The sequence below is a fragment of the Falco rusticolus genome, chromosome 10, assembly GCF_015220075.1.
Source record: "Falco rusticolus isolate bFalRus1 chromosome 10, bFalRus1.pri, whole genome shotgun sequence".
In the NCBI taxonomy this organism is placed as follows: Eukaryota; Metazoa; Chordata; class Aves; order Falconiformes; family Falconidae; genus Falco; species Falco rusticolus.
Genome location: NC_051196.1, coordinates 29359383 through 29379770, shown reverse-complemented (window position 1 = coordinate 29379770; position 20388 = coordinate 29359383). Strand labels below are relative to the sequence as shown.

Here is a 20388-nt window from a genome sequence, read left to right as displayed (position 1 = left end):
GCCGTGGGAAAAAGCCTCAGGCCAGCCCACCTACCTGCATGGTACTGATGCACAGGCTCCTGTGGATTACAAACTGACTGAGCGCCGCAGACCGCTTGTAACTGTTTCTTCCATGCACCATTAGTAAACGACCCAGATGTTTGAACTGAGTGATAGAGAAATCAGCTGCAAGCGATGCCTGTTTTCCTTCCTGTGTGCAACAGCAAGTAAAAGCATAATGAGATCATTTCATGATTGGAAACTAAATAATATTGTATTATTATTTAGTTATCACTGACAGAATTTCCAGAAAATTTACAATATATTAGGTGGGGGAGATTATTACTTCGGCACTTTCCCCTTCCACTGTGGCTTTTAAGCAAAGAGCAAAAATATGAGGAGAATTCCCATTTGAACCCTGGCCTCCAAGTCTAAGCAACCCTCTGGATTATGATTCACAACATGCATGTTAACGTGGACACTCATATCAAGTCAGTTTTGAACACAAATTTTCAGTCTCAAAAGTTCACTCGTTTTAGTGTTTTGGCTCACTGCAAGCAGTCTTTCCACTGCCGCCAAATCCAGCCTTGCCGCTCCAAGCAGCTCCACGTGCAGGAACCAGAGCTCTAACCCAGAGTTTGCTTTCTAAACAAATATAAACAGGTTTTAATTTTACATGTAGGGTATATGCTATCAGACTAATTATAACTCCAGCATTTGGAGCATCTACGTGTGATTAAAAAAAAAAACCAAATGAACCACAACGATCCAGATTCCAGGAATCTGCCAAGAACCAAATAAAGAACTCTATTAAACAGTAGAATCCATTACAGCCACATTATTTTTCATGGTAAGGGGCTATTGCTCTGATGATTATTCTTGTGGAAGCTTCTCACTTTTCCACACAAATTTCTGAGGATTCATTTAAGCGTTACTTGTGCACTAGCTTCTGAATTGCCATAGGAATTGTTATTAAACATGAGGTAATCTCACCTTCCCTTCGACTCCAACGCCGCAGTCAGCCTCCTGAATCATGCTCACATCATTCCCTCCATCACCTGCAGGTCAGAGCACAGACAAAAGACACGGGTAGTTAAGCAAAGGGGGCGACTTGCAACCCCACCAAAGGCATCTGCACCAGGCTAATATTAAAAGAAACCTATCAACAAAAGCGGGATTTTGATTAGAAATCGTGGAATTAAATTCCTGAGAAGTTTTGTTCTGTTTCTAATAGACACCCCCCGGCCACGGATTGCTTTATCTGACTTGTATGTGTACCATTATACCTACAACGCTGAAACAAAGTCCATACCTTAACAACGGCACTTCACCTGACCAAGTTTTGCAAAGATACCACCCCAAATATTTCTGAGCAGTTTGCCATCGAAGTTCCCATATGCAAAATCTCATTTTCTCGATCATCCCACAAATCCACTGTTCCCCTACCTCAGCATTTCCAGGTGTTATGAGATGACAGGGGATGTTCGAAACAGTCAGAAACTTTGTGTTCAAGTTTGAAAAGAAGAAACAGTCAAGGCACCATCCTAGATGGTCCCTCCTCCCTGGGTAGCCCCTTACCAACGGCGCAGGTGAGCCTGCCAGTCCGTTCCTGCAGCAACCGCACGATCTGCGCCTTCTGCGTTGGAGCGCATCGGCAGCACACGACGGCAGGGCACTGGCAAGCCAGCTCCATGAACTCATACTCGTAGTACTTCAGACACACCTGATTTACAGAGATCAGAAACATCACCTATGTTCGTGCTCTGAAAGTTTCTTTAAAAAAAAAAACCAAAAAACAAAACAAAAAAACCCCCAAAAAACCAAAAACCCAACAGAATTCGGCCGCCGCGTTTTGCCCAGAGCCTACCTCCAGCGAGTCCCCAGAAATGACCAGAGCACAGTCGTGTTTCCGACGGAAGGCGTTCAGCTCCAGGTGGGCTTCTCCCCGGTTAGTCACCTGCGGGAAAAGATGGCAACTGAGGAAGGGTTTGCTCCGCTGGGATGAAAAACCAAATAAACAAGTCTCAGAGGGAGCAAAAGTAATACAGAGAGGGCAGCACACTGAGCTTTTCAGGGCATGCAGATAAACAAAACCTCAGGGGACAGAAAGGTGGGTCAAAAGAATAAAAATATTTTGGGTCTACTGCTGGAAAAAACAGCTGTGATCTCAGCACCACTCCTGTCCCAGAGTTTGGGGTCCTGAGCAAGTCTAGAGAGAGGGGTATGTGGGTGTTACTCACTAGTCTGAATATATGGATGTCCTGTGTCCGTGTCACCAAATGTGCATTCTTGGCCGTACACGTGGCTGTCTCTAATTTATCCCCTGTCAGCATCCACACCTAAAATCCAAATATTGAATGTATTAAATACAAAACTTAACAAGCACATCTGCAGCACATCTAGAAGTGCCACCTGCCAGTTCAGGCATATAAAAGGACTGTTAGAATACATACCCTAATATTCTTCTAAAAAAGCCCTATTTTAAAACATACAAGAAAATTCTCACCCTGAAAGCAAGCAAAGCTTTTAAAGAGGCTTAAATGCAAAGAAGTTACAAACTACGTATAACTTTTTTTTTTCCCCCACCTGCAGTATATCAAGATTCTGCCGATAAACCCACAAAATGCAAGCTAAAGAATGCGTGTGCGTGTGCTCATGTGTCCCACCCCAGCCATTTCTTGTACGCTGAAAGCAGCAGGCCCTGCCACAGAGATCCCTCATGGCCCTGCCTGAAATGTGGATGATGCAACTGGGGTTAGCTCACTGCTGATGTGTGCGTCTGGAACAGGCTAAGTTGGTCGGGGTTGGTTTTTTGGGTTTTTTTTTGTGTTGTTTTGTGTTGGGTTTTTATTTTTTTTATTTTTTTTTTTTAAATATACACTGCTCCTTTTATTTCGTGCTGGTGAGGGGGGGCATTAGAAAGCAGTGTCAGCAGCAATACCCTGTTATAATCTGGCAGGGAATTCCCTCAACAGTGTAAATATATCAGAGTTTTGTTTTTTCCACTGGTGTTTTTATTCTTTCAAGACACCGCCCAAGAATATTTAATGAAACTTTTTTTAAAAAAAGAAAACAACCAAAAAAACACACAAAGACTCACTTATTTGTTTAATAATCTGAGGCTGGAAAGAGATTTGATCTTAACAAGATGGTCCCTGTAATGAATTACAAGGCTGCCTTCACTCGTGATTTACTCCTTGCATGCAATACCCTAACGACTGTAGCATTGCAAGGAGGGCTCAGCAGTGCCACACTCGCTGTGCCACGACGTGCTCCACACCCCGACACCGACTCCAGCCAAGGTGAAGAGAAAACATGAAAGCGCTTTGCAGTAAGTGGCCAGGACTATGCTGCAAAGGGAGAAAGCCACAACGCTGCTAAGAGCTCGCTCTGATTCCGCTCGTCTTGCTTCTCTGCCCAAGTCCCTGCTGTTTCCTAACAGAAAAACACTTTCAGAAGCTTGTCCCAAGCCTTGAATTCCACTTCCCACCTAAATCCCAAACACACAGCCCTGCTTTGGATTCACAGCATGGCTAAAGGATTTTGCTCCTTTTGCTACTTAAAGCAGAAACACCACAACCAGAATCTTTTACCTACTTTTCTTGCCCAAAACCGAATGGTTAGTCCATTATTTTTTTCCTTTTGCAATTCCAGGATCTGACTGACAAGTTTTCAGAGAGACAGACTAAGCGCGCATCCCACCGGTTCCTACAGCCTCTGTGCTTAGCAAAGAGGTGTCCGAATCTTGGATGCGGGAGCCCAGCAAGCTGGAGAGGGGGAAAAAAACCCAACCAAACCAGTCCAGCCTCGATTCCCTTGGCTCAGCCCCCCTCTAGTGGCTACCGAAAACATAAATATCCACAGCTTCAACCCCAGCACAGGCGTTCCTGCATGAGGCACATCCAAAGTGGTCTTGTTTCACACAAGTATCCAAAACAAACAATTGCGCCCAAGTCTCCTGTAGCCATCCTGCTGCTTCTCTGCAGGAGCCAGAGCATGTTAGGGGAAGAAAGGCACAAAAGGTGACACGCTTCCATGTGTTTTGTTAGCATATACCACTTCCAGCGTGTTCTGTTCCTGAAGCGACATCTAAAATGCCTCAGCCAGCCCCGCCGTATCTTAATTTACCAGCTGTAGGACCATACACCACATACTCCAGAGGGTGCAAGTGCTCCTGCTAAGGATAACATCAGGTTAGGCAGACCTTGATACCAGCATTTCTCAGCGTCTCCAGAGTGGGTCTGACATCCGTCTGCAGCTGATCCTCCACGCCGGTGAGACACAGCAGCTCCATCTCCATCTCCAGGCTCTCGATGACCGTGGCCACCTTCAGGGAGCGGTCGTGCACGCTCAGCTTGGCCTGGACATAGCGTGCCTGAGGGCAGAGCAGAGGGCAGAGCAGACACAGCCGCGCTGACTCACACAGCAGCCTGCATTTTTATGGAACACAGTGTTGACCAGCACGAGGGGTAACCAGCCAACCTGCCCCTGTTAATGGCAGACACTGCTAGAAAACCACAACAGCTACTCTTAATGGAGACACCAAAAGGTCAGTGTATGACATCAAAAGGGTTACAGAGAAACTGGTCAGGTTTATTTCTACTGATGGGTGTTAAGCTTAAAAATACCGAGTATACCTCTGGCAAGATAATTTTACTTATTTTATTCGGGGATGCCACCTGTAATGGCTGGCGAACAGAACGTGTGTGTTACAGAATAAGGTGGACATTTCTCAAGCTGTTGTTCTGTCCCTGTCCTGTTCCAGCTGGGCAGGGCGACGCACAGCACGTCCCCGTGCACACAAATGCACGGCAGCTGCCAAAGTGACACCTGCAGAAAGCCTGGAAGCGAATCCCTCGCACCACAGGTAGCCACGGTTTCTGCAACGAAACCATCTACAAATGACAGCAATAGAGAATCCTAACCGTTTCTACTCTCATCTCTGCATCTAACTAAACAGTTCCTCACATTTTGTCTGCCTGGGGTAAGCAAATCAGTGCTGTGAGTAGAGACCTATCTCACAAACCGCACTCATGAAGCCTGTGTTTCCATGAAGCCCAGCCGGGTTATATCCTGGTTGTTTGTAGTTTCCCTGGATGATGGAATGCAGCAATGAAAATGAAAAGCCAACACGTTTCCACACACAAACAACTTGTCTAACAAATGATGAACATTTGCAGAATTTATAACCATGAAAGATTATAAGAAGGCAGGATTCAGGAACTGTTTTGGAGGGTCCTGGCTGGGATCCAGTTTCATACATATCACTTAAAAAGCAACTCTGATTAAAAGAACAGACAAGACATTGAAGAATGGCAATTCTAGCAGAAGGAGCAGGGAGATGAGAGGCAGCATTATCAATAAGAGGTCTGTGAGAATGGCTTCAGTGATGGTCTGTTTAAAAACAAACTAAAAAACAAATAAAAACTTACTTCAAAGTCTTGATACTGCTCTTCCGTCAGAGACTTCTTGGCTACGACGAGAACCCTCAGGCCTTCCCGAGCCATGTTACCACACTTGAAAGAAGCATCACATTGTAAACCATAAACTCAATCTCAAGTTAAGACGATTTATGCACAGCGTTGCAGAGATGGCAATATAAGATAGCAGGTTAAGAAAATAACCGTCCCATTTGAGCAGCCCCAGTGAGTATATGACATCTGATAAAGTGCATGATAAACCCGAGAGGAAAAAAAAGATCTGCAACGGTTTGTAATCTATCCCAGTGATCAGAAATGCCCTCTGTGCTATACCAGTGTGGCAAAAGCAAGCCCACTGATTTCATTTTCTCTGTCTCCAAGGAGACAAGCCTTTGATTTGTAGACTTCACATCTTTGGCCATCGACTCTTTAAAATAAGACCAAGGGAGTACTATTCCATTTAACACCAGGGTTTGGGGGTGGGGAAAATCAGTAACCAAAGCTACCCTATGAACTCTGTGTCAAGGTTACTACTAACCTAACACACATATCCCAGTACAAAGCTGCCAAATGTAGTTTTGAAATTAGACCTTTTAGTCTTAAATCCAAACACAGGACCAAACTCTGGAGAAGTTCGGTCACCTTGAGTGGCAATCAGTTTTGAGCAAAATCCATTTATTTTACAGGATTTATTCTGCGCTAAGTATGTTGAACTTGCACCTGAACTTCCTTGTTACTGTGCATGTACTTGGATGATGAATTGCCAAGATCAGTAACCTTCTGGCTCGCCCATGGTCTAGCAGTTATGGCCACTCTGCCACACTGACAAGCTTTGTCACGCGTTCCCCTGGAAGGAGAAAAGCAGTCGCGTAAGAAACCCTCCGCACGCAGGAGAGACAGCCCCGTACCTCCTCTTCCAGCCAGTCGTTGTACTGCACGATCCCAGCCATCACCACATCAGCCCCCTTCATGTAGAAGGTGATCTCTCCCGTTGATTCATCCTGCAGGTAAGAAACAGAAGAGTGTAAGCTGGGCCACTATTACTGTATCTGGAGTGGCCTCAGCAAGCGCAGCGCTGAGCTTTCTGCACAACAGTCACAAAGGGGTCTGCACCGGCTCAGGCTGAGGGTCCATCTGGCGCAGGATCTTGTCTCGGGGCCAAAAGGAGGTGCCGATTCAATCGCAACTACTCGCAGTAAGAATTAATGCTTTAGAAAAGGACGTTCAGCTTTTTAATCAGCAACAGGGCATCTCCATGCAGACAAGCCTCAATCCTGACTGTGCAACTTTGGAATAACTGCTAGCCCTCACCTTGAAAATTTATTTCATATTTACCTGAAACAATCACACAGATGCAGAAAACTTAACACAGTAAAAAAAAAAAAATCACTCTAATTTACCCCCTCTGTTGCATTGTATGGCATTAAGCATAATTAAAGTTTATGCTTGCCACAGAAAGGTTAGATTGCTGCCTGCCTTGTCTGATACAAATAATTTGTAGGCTGCAAGCAAAGCATATTTACATTACCACAAATTAAAAAATCCCTTCTAACCAGGCAGATACTTAACGAGGTCACAGTTATTAGTACTACAAGCTAATGGAAACCCTGGCAATTTCCTCAAAGGAGACAAAACAATGAGTAAGGAACAAACTGCTCTGTAAACCAAGATAGCCACCAGGGATAGGAAGAAAATAAACTTAACATGCGAAAACAAAAAGCCCAGAAAAGACTGGAAATAGACAGCTGTGAATGAAGGGGGGAAAGCACTTTAGGAAAAAAAGAAATTAAAGAAAAGCACAGCGGATGCTTTTTCATTCTCACACTATTTTATATATGTATCAGTCTGTTCCACTGTTACAGAAAGTAGTGGCCAAGGTTCTCACACAAGAAGAGCTCGAGTCGGTAGGTAAAAACCTAACGTCCTGTGGCACTGGCAAACCAGAGTTTACATCCACAGCAAAAAAAAAGGCAAGCAGGACCTGCTGCAGGTAAACGTAGAGAAGAGAAGTAAGCGTCTTTGCTAGGGAAATTAAGAAGTAGTGAAAGATAACAAAGCTCCTTTACTGAACATTGTTGCCAAGCTCATAATGATATTTGCAAGGAATATTCTTATAATTAAGCTTAAGCATGGTTTTTCATGTCCCGAAACATCCAGCCGTCATTTACGGATACCAGATACCCACACATCCCACATCCCCAAAGCAAAACGCTTGTCACTACCAAAACAACTGGAATCTGCTTAAATAAAAGACAATGCTTTTGGCAGCCGCCAAAGGTAAAGGTTTATCTATTAAATTATTTGATTAAAAAGTGTCTAACAACATCTCTGTAGGAAACTGAATAAAGACTCCACTTCCCGTGCTGCAGAATTGGCTTAAGATAGTTTAGATTTTTTGTCCAATATAAATACTGTATCAGCTATCTCCTTGCATTAGTCATTTCCTCTCACCAAGTTCAATAGGAGGTTAGTGCGTTCTCATATTATGGTAAGATCACACTATAACTGGCAAATCTCTGTGCAGATTTACATTGTTTTGGAGAGGCATCTTTTTCCACCGTGGTCTGACTCTGGCCACAGTTCAAAGACTTCTTTCAATTCCAGATATGACAATAGCGCTATCTTTGCTTTACAACAAAGACCATTCCACACGGGTAAGGGGAAAAAAAAAATGCGAAGAAAAAGAAAATGGAAAATATTGTGGTCAAACAAGGAGGCCTCCTTTTAAGAAGAGAAGTCAGTAAACAGTACGGTGAAGAGTGGCTGCTTTGGTAGAACAAGACTTCTTAGAATTGAAGTAATCAGCTACAGAAACGACAGTTGATCACAAGTAAACAAGCACATATTGCAAAAATATCCCAAACACAGCAACATCTGCTACTTGTTTTCAGCATTGACTACTACTTATTTACTAAAGTTATGTGTTGAAGATCTTTCTATAGAAGCCAGAGCAGACAAGATCAGCAGGGGAGGCAGGCGTCTCTGCCAGCAAGGGCTTCATAACAGCGTTACTGGGCTGGATGCAGGCATCGCTTGCTGGAACGCTACACCCAGATCGTACAGCAAGCCTGGCGAGGCAATTGCAATGGCTCCCACTAGCCAAAAAAAATTGCAGTTTATAAGAATGGGCAGTCCCTGTACAGATGAGCAGAAAACCATTTGAATTCTGCTCGCTCAGTCCTGAGTGCAGCTTCATTCTGCCGTTTCCCTCCCCTCCCCAGCTGCTCACTGTGCCTGTTGCCTTCTGGATACTTCACACGACTTTCCCTCCCCTTATTTCTGCTTTTCTAAACAAGCAGCACAGTTTTAGAAGGTTGACTGAAGAGGTAAACACCTTGCAAGTTGTGGATCAAAACCAGATGGAGTGCCTACACACGCATACATGTATGTGTAATAAAAGAAAATTGTATTTGACAATTACCTATTTATAAACTCTTCTTTTTTAAGATGAAAATGAAAACCCTGCTTGAAGTTATTGTTTTGGAGTATACAGGAATGTGGCAAAGTAACACCCGGGCAGCCAGCATCTGCTCCTCAAACCTTACTTCTGCACAGGTACATAAATCGGGAGCTGATCTCAGTGCCTTAGCAGCAGCTCAGTGGTTGCAAAATAAAAGACAGACAATTAACAAGCACAGCAGAGAGGGGCCAGTGCTTCTATCAACAGTATTGACAGTCAGGCTCTGGGCTTGATGGTGCTCTCACTGACCACAAGTGGGAGTTTTGCTGGTTTGGCAGCAGTAATACTCTTAAATACAGAAATGCAAAATAGAAACCGTTTTCTTCCTAATGGTGCAGAATGTAGATAACAGGTAATTTAAAAGGAATAGGCTTTAAACCAAAGAGGAAAACAAAAAGAGGAATCTTTTCCACTTACACGAGAAAACTTCAGGGCATCCACTTCTCTGTGGAGTGTATAAACACAATGTAATGAAGCATACCCTGGCTTCAATGCTTAGCCCACTTCTTACACCTTTGATAACACAGCATCTCATCAGAAGTTGCACTTACAGTACGCAGTGGGGAGGGAGGTTGTGTATCCCTCCCTCTTATTGCTAATATTTTTATTCTAGGTCTTGAAAAGGTTGCCTGAAGTCTCCACATCATTTTCACTACAAAAATAATTAACCTGAAGTATTTACACTTGCTGTATTTAAATGGACATGCACTATACGTGTTGCAGCTATCCCCCATGGCACGAGATGTTTGCTCGTGGGAAGACTGATGACTGTTTTGACGTTCAGTGGCATTCGGTTGGATCTCTAGATTTGCAGATTGAACACACCGATTACTTTGTACATGCTCAGCCTATCAGCCCACTTCAACTAACATTCCTGCCCTTGGGCATGTTTTAATATTCCAAACCCTGGAACAACTTGAAATACAAATTTGCCCCCCCTGCACAGTACAGTGGTGTGTGATCCAGAACTTAAAAGCAGTTTCTTGAGCAACAGGAGATCCAGGTCCAAAATACTCAGGTAGGGTAACACAAATACAGCCATCTGCATGAGGTTTAATGATTTTCAATCTGCATTAAACACAGCTTGTCCTTCATGGGTTTGTGAAAGCAATGATATGTACGTATCACAGTTCCATTTTTATCACCAAATGTCTTGGTAACAGGAATATTGAAGCTCTCCATAATATTGGTTGTTGATGAACGCAACCCTGCATTGCTCCATTTCACATCATCCCCTCACGGCGCTGTTTCTGACAGGGACTGTGCTCTTCCAGGGGTCCAGAGAAGCTGAGACTTGTGAAGATACCAAACATCAGCCAACAAAGCAGACCAAATTAATCTGCTACCGATGAAGCAGGCGCACGTGTGTAGTACTGACCCCAACTGCTTCTAACTCAAACCAAAGGCTATTCCTCCTGCTGTCCTAACTTAAAATACACGACGCAGAAAGCATTTTTACACCCTATTTCCAGAGAACCCAAACCAAACATGCAGCAACCCAGTACCACAAAGTAAATGGGGGAATAGAAGGGGAAGAAAAAAAAAAAAGAAGAAAGAAGAAAAAAAAAGAAAAAAACCCACCTATCATACTTGTTCTCCCCACCCTAAATAACAAAGCTGCAGATCCCACGACATGATACAACAAATTGTATTTTGCCCTGGATTATAGGTTTCATACTCATGTTTTAGATTCCTGGTACCAATTATCTGTCTGTACTCTCATTAAAAAAAAAAAAACATAGCAAGGATGTTTTAATTATCTCCAAAAGAAGTATTCAGACTGCTTCACCTTGTTTGCTTCGCAGGGAAATGGAAGTGCCTCACCATGTCTACGTTTGTTTACCTTACTAAGGTTGATTGTCTAGCACTATCTCGAAAACTAATGATGATAATGGTGGCAGCTGATCTCAACTGTTTTAGCACCCACACTTTCTTCTTTTTAATGTGATTTTTTTTTCTAAGACTCCAACCTTATACTCTATTTGTATATAAAAACACAAAGTTACACATGCAATTTCAGCTGGGCATGTATTTAACGTGCACAGTGCCTGCTGATGATGATAAAGGTACTTGCACAAATGCACCCTTTTACCTTAACTCAGCTATTTCCAAACCCTGCTCACAAAACCATGTTCTCAGCACAGCTGCAGGCTCTGTTAAATAGATTTTTTAAAAAAATCTCCACAGTTCCCTGCAGCTACAAGCGTTTCCCCTGTAGTGCTGTACTTCTACAGGGTCTGAGAGGACTTTCAATGCCTGGGAGAGATCTGGGAGCTCTTTCACAAAACCACTAACAATATCCCAGTTATTTGTTGTGGGGATCCCCTCTGTCCTTCCCACTTGCTGCCACCTCCGTCACCCCCTGTTGTTCCACCACATTTGCGTTGGTGATGCAGTGTAAGCTGGACCCGTGAACCTGCTCGGATTCCTGCTCCTGGCTGACCCCGAGGTGGGGAAAGCACTTGTGACCCGGGTTGACTCACAGCCTCAGCGCGTTGTATAGCCCCCCACAGCATGGGCATGACGGGAAGGGCAGGAGCTTTTGGACAGACAAAAAGAAAACCGCAGGGACACAGAGCAAGGTTTCAAAGTCAGCTCAAGATTCCCTGAGACGCTGCTGTGCCTGCTCCCCTGGAGAAAGCAGTCCTGCCCCTTCCGAGCTCCTCTTCCTCCTCGCTGTGTCAGCCACTGGGGGAAGGGACACAGAATTCGGGTCCTATGGGACAGGGTAACCGTGACTATTTCTTTTGCTGTCAATGCTGCCTTCAAGATTTCCTGAAAAAAACAGCCTTACCTGAGAGGTAACATGGCACCTGTGCTGATTATCAAAGCTGCTGAGCCTTCGTTCAGTGCACACAGACAAAACACTCAGATTTTACTGCTCTTACACCCCACCAGTGCCTCCTACAGCTCCTTCTACCTTGCACACTTGCAGCAAAAATCCTCTCCCAACATCCCGCTGCATCCCCGGGGCCCTTGGCTTCACAGTCGGAGGGAAAGGCTCCAGCTCCCTCTTCTTTCCCAGCACCACCCCGGAGGCCCTGCTGCACTGGTGGCAAGGAGCCACTTCCACGGCTGGTGGCAGTGCTGGCTGGACACCTGTCCCCAACCTGCCACTGTCCCTGACGATGCAGGCACAAAACTACGCAGGCAGCTGTACAGCAGAAACCCACCCCCGAGTACATCGCAAATTATAACTGTGAGCAGGAAGGAGCAGCTGGAAGAAGCTAGAGCTGCAGGGGACAGACACAGACACACGCCCCAGTGCCCGAAGCCTGGGCTCCTTCATTATTTTGAGCAAGGGACCCAAGATTAATAAACTGAAGATGTCCCAGGGCGCTACAGCACTTACCGTCCAACACGGCCAAGGAAAAGGATGTATCGCTACCCAAACCCAGCAAGGAGATGCTATTAGCTCAAACCAGAGCACCAGCTTCCCGCCTGAGGCAGAAGAAGCGGCACATCTCAGGCAGGGCGCACAGCACAGCTGAGAGCCGGTGGTGGATGTGTTCCACGCTGCATTAGCAGGAGATTCACAAAGCCACGAGGGCTGACCCGAAGCCACTTACCCGCACGATGATCCCCATGCGCTTGCTCTCGTAAGTGAAGGGGAAGATCTGGAGGATGGTGAAGTTCAGGATGTGGCCACCCGGTGTCCTCAGCTGCACGGAGGACTGGTCCCTGCCCACCAGCGTCAAGCCCACGCTCTCGGTCCACTGCACCAGGGCCACCTGCCAGGAGAAGGCCACGGTGAGGGCAGCCAGCCCATGCCACACCACCCCGAGAAGCACCGGGGGAGGGGGAAGGATAGCAGGTGGGGGCTGCGAAGAAGTTCCTTAGGCATTCCTGGTGCTATAGTATGGATCTGTTCATAATGCTGGTGCTCCTAATAGGGCTCTTCCAAGCCAGCTTTTCCTCAAGTTAGAAGCTTACTAACCTTATTTTTGGGGTTTGGGCAGCCCAGCTCCTGTCCGATTCAGCTGCCAGGCTGTCCCAGACTCTCAGCAGGAGGTGCTCAGCTCCCTGCCTTCGTCTGCCGCATCCTGAAGGGATGCCCTCAGCAAGGGCAGGCACTGGTACCCTCTGTCCAGGCTGGGGTGCCCTAACCTCTACACCACGTAAATTTCTTCACAAACGCTTACTTTTTGGATGTGCTATTTCCCAGCTTGCTGTTTATGACATCAAGAATTCAAAACGATGCATTCACCCTGAGCTTACAATATCAAAGCCAAAAACACTAATGCAGGGCACATTAAAAATTCATATTAAAAAAGCAAGCAAACAAAATGAGCTGTGTTCTACTCTTATCTCTTCGGTAGTAACAGTGCATCGACAACTTCCAACCTCTGTACTCAGCAGCAAGACAGATGAAGGCTGGCTCAGATACTTTTTAGCAGAGAACCCCTTTTCCCCAAACATTAAAAAAACCCAAACAACAAACAAAAAACCTAAAACAAACCCCAGATTTTTCCAGGCACACACCGGAACTCCTTTAATTGAACTTCTGTGGGTATCATTTTGATGGCAGTTTCCAGTATTTAAGGACCTGCAACACCTAATTCTTTACAAGCTTTCACTAGATTACAACCAGAGTCATGACAGAAGACCAAAACCTTTAGTCTGCCTCCCTGACAGTCCCCCCAGAATCCCCACCTCAGCTGACACATCCATCTAAGACCGAGCCTGCTGAGATCCAGGGCTTTAACTCCAGAAGCTGTCTCAGCAGTAACGGATGGGAGCAGCAGCTGACATGAGCCCATGTATCACTGGCCTCCAGAAAGGATCAAGGGATATTTTCTCAAAACAGACATGAAATACTGTAAGTATTTTACAGTGACATTTTCAAAAGCATGAGAGTGCTGGGCACATGGTTGCTGCTGACTTCAAGGTTAATTATCCCTTGTGCCTTTCAGGTTCTGCCTTTACTGCCTTGAATGACCGCAAATACCTTAGAAAAGAAAATGGAATTTATTTGGGGAAATCACATATATGAGATACAAATAAAAACGGAACCTATAAATACTTGCACTGAGTCAAGATTTTACTAGATTAACTGATACAATAGGGTCTAATTGGAGAATCTTTTGTGAACTCAGCTTCCTTTCATCCACAATTAGGCTTAAAAGACAACATAAAATAAACTTTTCCTTCCATAAAGTAGACTTGAATCACCAGATAAGAAAAAAAAAATTAGTTGAATTGGCTTTGCCTTGAAAGACCTTTAAATCAATTTGAATCAATATTTGGTTTAATATTAGCAAGTTTTTGCAAGCTTATTCACAAAGATTACAACAAATCAAAGGTTCTTTCAAGCTTATCTTTTGAAAAAGTTCCTTCAAGCCACCCTTGGCGCATTAAAGTGTGCAGTCAGATAATCCTCCTAACAACCTCCTCGAGCAGAGATGGAGCTTGGGTTTCTAATAGTTTGGTTAAAAAATAATTATCAATAATATTTCACAGCATGATGTTATGTGACATCCAGCGTGCACAGCACTGGCTGTTGATTCGCCCATGTTGGAGAGCTGCAAACGCCTGGAGATACAGCTCCCTGCTCCCATCTCAGCCCGTTATGGCATATCCTTTGCTATTTTCTTTCACAGACACCTCCTCCCTCCTTCCCTGCCAGCGTCTCACTCAAAGCCTATGTCAGGAAGCATTTAAACCTCCTGACAGAAGAGCCTTGCGCAGAGGAACAGCTGGATGAGCAGCACGTCGGAGGTGCTGCATCACGCACGTGACACGCTGCAAGCTAACGCAACGCCAGCCGAAACAGACCACAAAAAGGTTTGCCAATGGAAGGGGAAGGGTAACAAAAGAAAAACCCCTAGCTCTTGTGGCGGGTCTGGGCACCCCGGGATGGGGAGTACCTTCCCAGCCTGGTGCGAGATGGAAGAGGTTTACTCTGACTGTGCAAACAGATAACCAGAGGTGCTCTCAGTCAGAAACGTTAGAGGTGCAAAAATATGTTTGCAGCTTAAACTGAGGAGATTTAAAAGCAGGCTTGAAATCCCTCAAACACCTTCAAGGGAGCCCATGCTCACTGATGAGGGGGAAATCAATAAAGCCCCTGAGCGCACTCCAGGATTTTGCCGCTCCGTGCAGGCCAAGTCAGATACACATCTGCGCGTTCGCGAGCACGGCAGCCACAGCAGCTCAGCACGCCATCCCCCAAACTTTGCTCTTTCCGACAATTAAATTACCCAAGCCGCCACTGAAGTTTATATCGACTAATAAATTTCATTCTAAAGAGACAAATTGATCCTTCTGTGCCATGAGTTGCTCTACAAACGTCCCATTTAGGGTTGCCTAGGCAGACAGACAACAGGCAGAAACCAATTGATCGGTGCACCCTTTCATGTCCTGGCAGCTGCAGCGGGTTGTCGGGGTTAAAGACTGTTTGCCCAGGAATCCCAGGCACTCTTATCTCTGATCAGATTATATCTATTTCATTTCCCCTGTTAGTTACTGTAAGGCTACAACTGACAACTGGCTTGCAGAGCCCCAAGGCTGTAACCGATATCTGAATAAAGATACTTCAAGACTTCTAAATGGCAGTGCGCACAGGAAACAAATTTAGGAAATCCTGCTTTCTGTTACAGGAAATGAATCCTATGCCAACTGGTAGAAATTACCCTTGCTGTTAAAGTAAAGAGAATACAAGTTTTTGTACTCATTTCATAAACTGACCTTCCCTGCCATGGCAATATTTTATTGATATAGAATTTCAAAGGCTGGCTTTAACAGGAGTCCAAAGCCATTCCCCTACAGGGAATGTTATTTAACAGCATCGCTCCTCTCAAGGACTCGACTTGTGCTGATCGTGCATTTTGTACCATCTAGTATGACATACACAGAGCACGTCTAAACAATATTTGTATATCTAAGACCTACAGACAAGATTTCCTCCATGCAGCAAAGCATATCTGATTTCTGAACCCGCTGTAATTCTCTACTTAAGACACGACAAGAAAGGAAAAAAGAATTTAAACAATAATCTTGGAAGGATTAGTTATCGTGCTACAGCGAAACAAACAATAATCCCTTGGGTATTTGAGGCAAATTGCTGCATAAATATTTTAAAGACAGAACAGTATAAAGTGAAAAAGGAAAAGAAAACTCACTGATTTCACTATATACCAACAGTATATATGTAAATTCACAGAGGATCTGTGCAAAAATAGCCATTAAATGCTTTAGGAAGAAAAAAAAAAAAACCAACATGAACCAAACCCCAACTTAAACACAGATCACAAAAGTAACCATCTGGAAATCATTCAGAACTCATTTCAATTCAAAGGCAGTTGCTTTCTGTAAGCTGTCTTTACAGGGGAGAGCAACACATTAGAGGAGAAAAGCAGGTAAGGAAAGCAGTGACCTAGATGATGTGGTGGGAGAGGACACAGCACACTGCTCACCAGTGTAAGTGCTTGTTGTCACTGTAGGCACATCAGTGCTGGGGGGGGGGGGGGGAGGGGCAGAGGGGAGCAGAGATGCAGCTTTTGTATAGTACAGACAAGACCACATTACATGAAGTGAATGAATTGCCTAACTTTGGAAGAAAAGCACTATAGGGAATATTTTGAATGTACATTAAATATGGAAACTCATTCTGTGTGCCAGTCGTTCAGTAAGAGATGCAACAACCTCCAAATCCTCACACAGCTGGGCTTCTAACGAATAAATTGATTTCTATGCAAACAACTTCTCACCTCTAACAATGAGGAAAGCCAGCTTCTCTTCTGATGTCAAAGGTGAAAAGGTTATTATGAGAGGCAAATCTGTTTTATTTGGGGCAATAAATGAAAGAACCCTTCAAATGTAGTCAAATGGGCGATATGATCTCATACTGTTAACAGGATTCTTATGGGAAGTTTCAAACTCCAGACTCTTTCAATGGCACCGAGCAAGTATAATTGTACAAATCAATAGAAAACAAATTGTTTTACCTTGGTTGCACCAAAAAAGGTGTATCCAAGAAGTGTAACCAATACACAAAACCATATTTTATTCCTCCCGTCTTTCTCACAGAAGGAACCAACACCGCAACTAGATTTTACAAATTTTGCAGAGGGTGGCAAAGAGCACTTTAATCATAAGTCCTGTTTTAAACCTGCTCTCTCAAGTGTTCAGGAAAAGTCTCGAGCAGGTCTCCAGGGAGCCATAAAGTTTCTCTCTAGTTCACCACCCCGCGTAGCCCTGGCGGGCTGGGTGCTGCCAGAGGACCGGCAGGGCGCAGCTTTGCTCCCAGCCAAACTCTTGTGCAATTTGCTCCCTCGGCAGAACTAATCGGGGCTCTGGGTCTGTCCTGCATGGAGGGGACATGCCCAGGGTTAGCAGTACTACCCAGTGTGATTTACAACTTTTCACTTGGTCTGGAAGTTCAAACACCTTGCAGATCAGGGACAAGCTGACTTACGGGGGTGCTCTAACCCCCACCCACAATTCACCCCCCCCACACCAAACAAGACCAGATTGCCTACGACTGACCAGTGTGGTCAAAGGGACTCAGGGCACTGAAGTGCAAAATATACCTTGGACAAAAGGTGCAGAAACACAAGCAAAACCCTGCGATGCAGGGGCTGATAAAACAGCCAGATCTCAGCCACCATGTGGCTCTGTAGCTTCAGGCAGATTTGGCTGAAGCCTATCAGCTGAGAGGGCACTTACACTCTGTTGATGGGTTATCGGTGCAATAAATGCATTAAAATATTATCCCCTTCACTAGACTGGAGTACTTTCACCAAATAATGATTTGATTTTGTTTTCAGTCACAAGCAAGGTCGTATTTATATTGTTATACACCCAAACAGATACCGACCTCATCAGGACTGGAGGCCTGGTAGACTCTGCAGGAGTCCTCATAGTGTCTCTCGGCTTCAGCCTGGTCCGTCACCCCGTTGGACTCGTAGACCGGCGTCACGTTGTGGCACAGCGCGATTGCCTTCACCGCCTCGTGCACTCGGCTGCTCATGGTTTTACGCACCTTGGTGGCCAAGGTAAGGCCCTTCACGGCAGGCGGGTCCTGAGATTGCTTAGAAAAAAGGAAAGCCAAATTAAATCTTACTGCAGAAGAGGGAGTTTTAAATCAAGTTTTCACTTCAGTGAAGACCATACATACAGCAGCTGTGCAGCCTCTTACGCCCCCAGGAGTGAGATGCACTCTTCCTACACCTTAACTCAGACCATCACAGGGAACACACCCCAGCATAATTCATCTTCTTTATTATTCTTACTGGTGAAGTGCCAAAACATTTACCTAAGCTGTTGGAACAGGACCCTTTGCCGCAGATCCACCGAACACTGATTTGTGAAAGACCAAAGTCAGAAGACTCAGTGAAACCACTTTTTGCTCCACAAAAGACCAGTGGCTTTGAAAATTGAAAGTCAATTAGTTTCATGTGCAACGGAATATAATTGCTGAAACCAGAAAACAGATGACTCGCATGGACCTCAAAAACCTTAATGACATTCATTTAATTTTTAATACTATTTTTAGTATCAGAATGGGAGTCTTGGGATAATTGCACAATTACTAAATTATCCTGGTTGAAGAAGGGACACACAGTGATCCAGTTTCCTGCTCTGTTAACCTTTAGTGTCAAGAGGACAAAAGTTTCGCTTCCAGGTCAAAGGCCACAACATGGTAAAAATAAGAGCAAAGAATAAGAACTACAGTTCAAAATGAATCATTGCCAGCAAATGCTTCTCATTATAAGGAACCTTACTTGGTAATTATACATGTTTTATGAGACATAACCTTTACCAGTGTAATTCCACATGCTTTTTTCCACACACTGTGGTTAGGATGCGTAAGATCTTCAAATTTAATATTGCTGTTCATCAGCACCGTTGCAACGGGTTTTAACCAAATCAACCAGCACAGACCCTTGGCAGAGGTGCAGACTGATGTGACGTACCAGCCACAAACTGGACCAGGTGGTCACCCAAACATTCTTGACAAATATTGAATACCTTGGCAAATAATTAACCAACAGTCAGGTTTTTTCTGGAGATTTGAGTACAAAATGAGGGAAAATGGATCTGAAGTCTGTTTTTCAAGTACAGTTCAGTCATTTAAGGGTCTCAACTCCAAGAGAAGAACCAGATGCCAAGAAGGCTGTGAAAGCAGAGGAGAGAAAAAGAGAGAGGTGGCCAAAGGACTGACAAGTTACCTGAGACAGATGCCAGTGAAAAAGATAATTACTCAAAATACCAGGTATTTATCAACTACCATATGCTTAGTTAAAAGCACATTGCAGCCCGACAGTCTATGCAGGGAAGAGCTACACCACCAAATGGATCACTGAGGCCAAGAAAACCTGCTGTGCATCTTCAGACCACCACGAACAAAATCCAAAAATAAAGATCCCATTGACAGTAGATGGTGCCTTTTCCCAGGCCAGAATGCTGGCTTCACTTTCAGTTCATGGGGGTATAGAAAGCGTACTTCAGTCTAAAATCTCTAGAGCAAAGCAAAGACAATGTGACATGAAAACCCCAGTTCCTGCATGGGGTGTGCAGGCTCAAGGAAAAGCACGGGCACTTTGCAAAGTACTTCTGTGTTTTCCGTAGGAATGAAGCAATTCCACAACTATGGAGAAAGGAAAACGCTTGACACATGACACAGGAGTAGTAACCCATCACTAATGCCTGCAGACTGCATCTCCAGAATCACATATTACAAAAGAAAAAAAATTGTCAGTAGGTCACAAAGAAATTATTTCTAGCTGCAGTTGAGAGAATGGTTATTAACAGAAAATGAAAAATAATGCTCCCCTGACTACATAATTAGCGATGATTCCTAAATCTTTTGTAAGTATCATTTAGAGGGGTGGCTGGAATATCAGCCACAGACAGCTGACTTTTTTTTTTCCCTAAAGGTAGTAATGTTACTAAGTAAAACCTCATCCCTTGTTCTACAAAGGAAGTGCACGTATCTATACAAGGTTTCAATGTATAAGCATCTTGCCCTCGGTAACACGCTAAACAGTTTGTTGACCCAGACAAGGCACACAGCATTACCTGGTTATCATACAAAGCTGAAATATAAGTCTTAAGAACAGAGATGAAGGCTTTTTAGATGCTGACGCATCCCATGATACTGAGAAGAGGAATGCAAGGGAGAGACTTCCCCAGACAGGATTTTCCTGTTCTATACTTAAATGTCGACTTTGCTGCCGCCTTTAGGTGTAGATAGTTCTCAAAGCAGATGTCAGTTATGCACCACATAAGATCGTGGGTGCATTAGTGAAAGTATCCCGCTTTTACCATTTTCTTTTTTAACCATCAGGCCTAAAGCAGCAATACTGGCACACTGCTCTCTATCCCTGCTTACCAAGTACTGACGGTGTCTCTTCCTTCATTATTGCCCCAGCACCCCGCATTTCCAACAGCAACTTAACCCACTAACCATTACCCAGCGTCAAGTTTGTACCAAAGCAGATGCCGTGGTCACTCCAAGTGATATATGCTATTTTACAGTCAGACCTGAGTAACAAGACACAGGCACATACACTCACACTTGCAGAT

At 44.4% G+C, this 20388-nt stretch overlaps 1 protein-coding gene across 1 annotated transcript in view; it reads right to left on the bottom strand.

Annotated features, from left to right (window-relative positions):
• The window catches only part of ATP9A (ATPase phospholipid transporting 9A (putative)), a 63603-nt gene that overhangs the window by 11780 nt on the left and 31435 nt on the right, over positions 1–20388 (bottom strand). The window contains exons 14-23 of the mRNA XM_037402298.1: positions 17678–17890; positions 12429–12590; positions 6308–6400; positions 5412–5495; positions 4184–4354; positions 2220–2318; positions 1847–1936; positions 1558–1702; positions 973–1037; positions 35–190 (exon numbers count right to left, since the gene is read on the bottom strand). Coding sequence (XP_037258195.1) covers positions 35–190; positions 973–1037; positions 1558–1702; positions 1847–1936; positions 2220–2318; positions 4184–4354; positions 5412–5495; positions 6308–6400; positions 12429–12590; positions 17678–17890 — 1278 coding nt within the window. The remainder of the gene's footprint in view (positions 1–34; positions 191–972; positions 1038–1557; positions 1703–1846; positions 1937–2219; positions 2319–4183; positions 4355–5411; positions 5496–6307; positions 6401–12428; positions 12591–17677; positions 17891–20388) is intronic.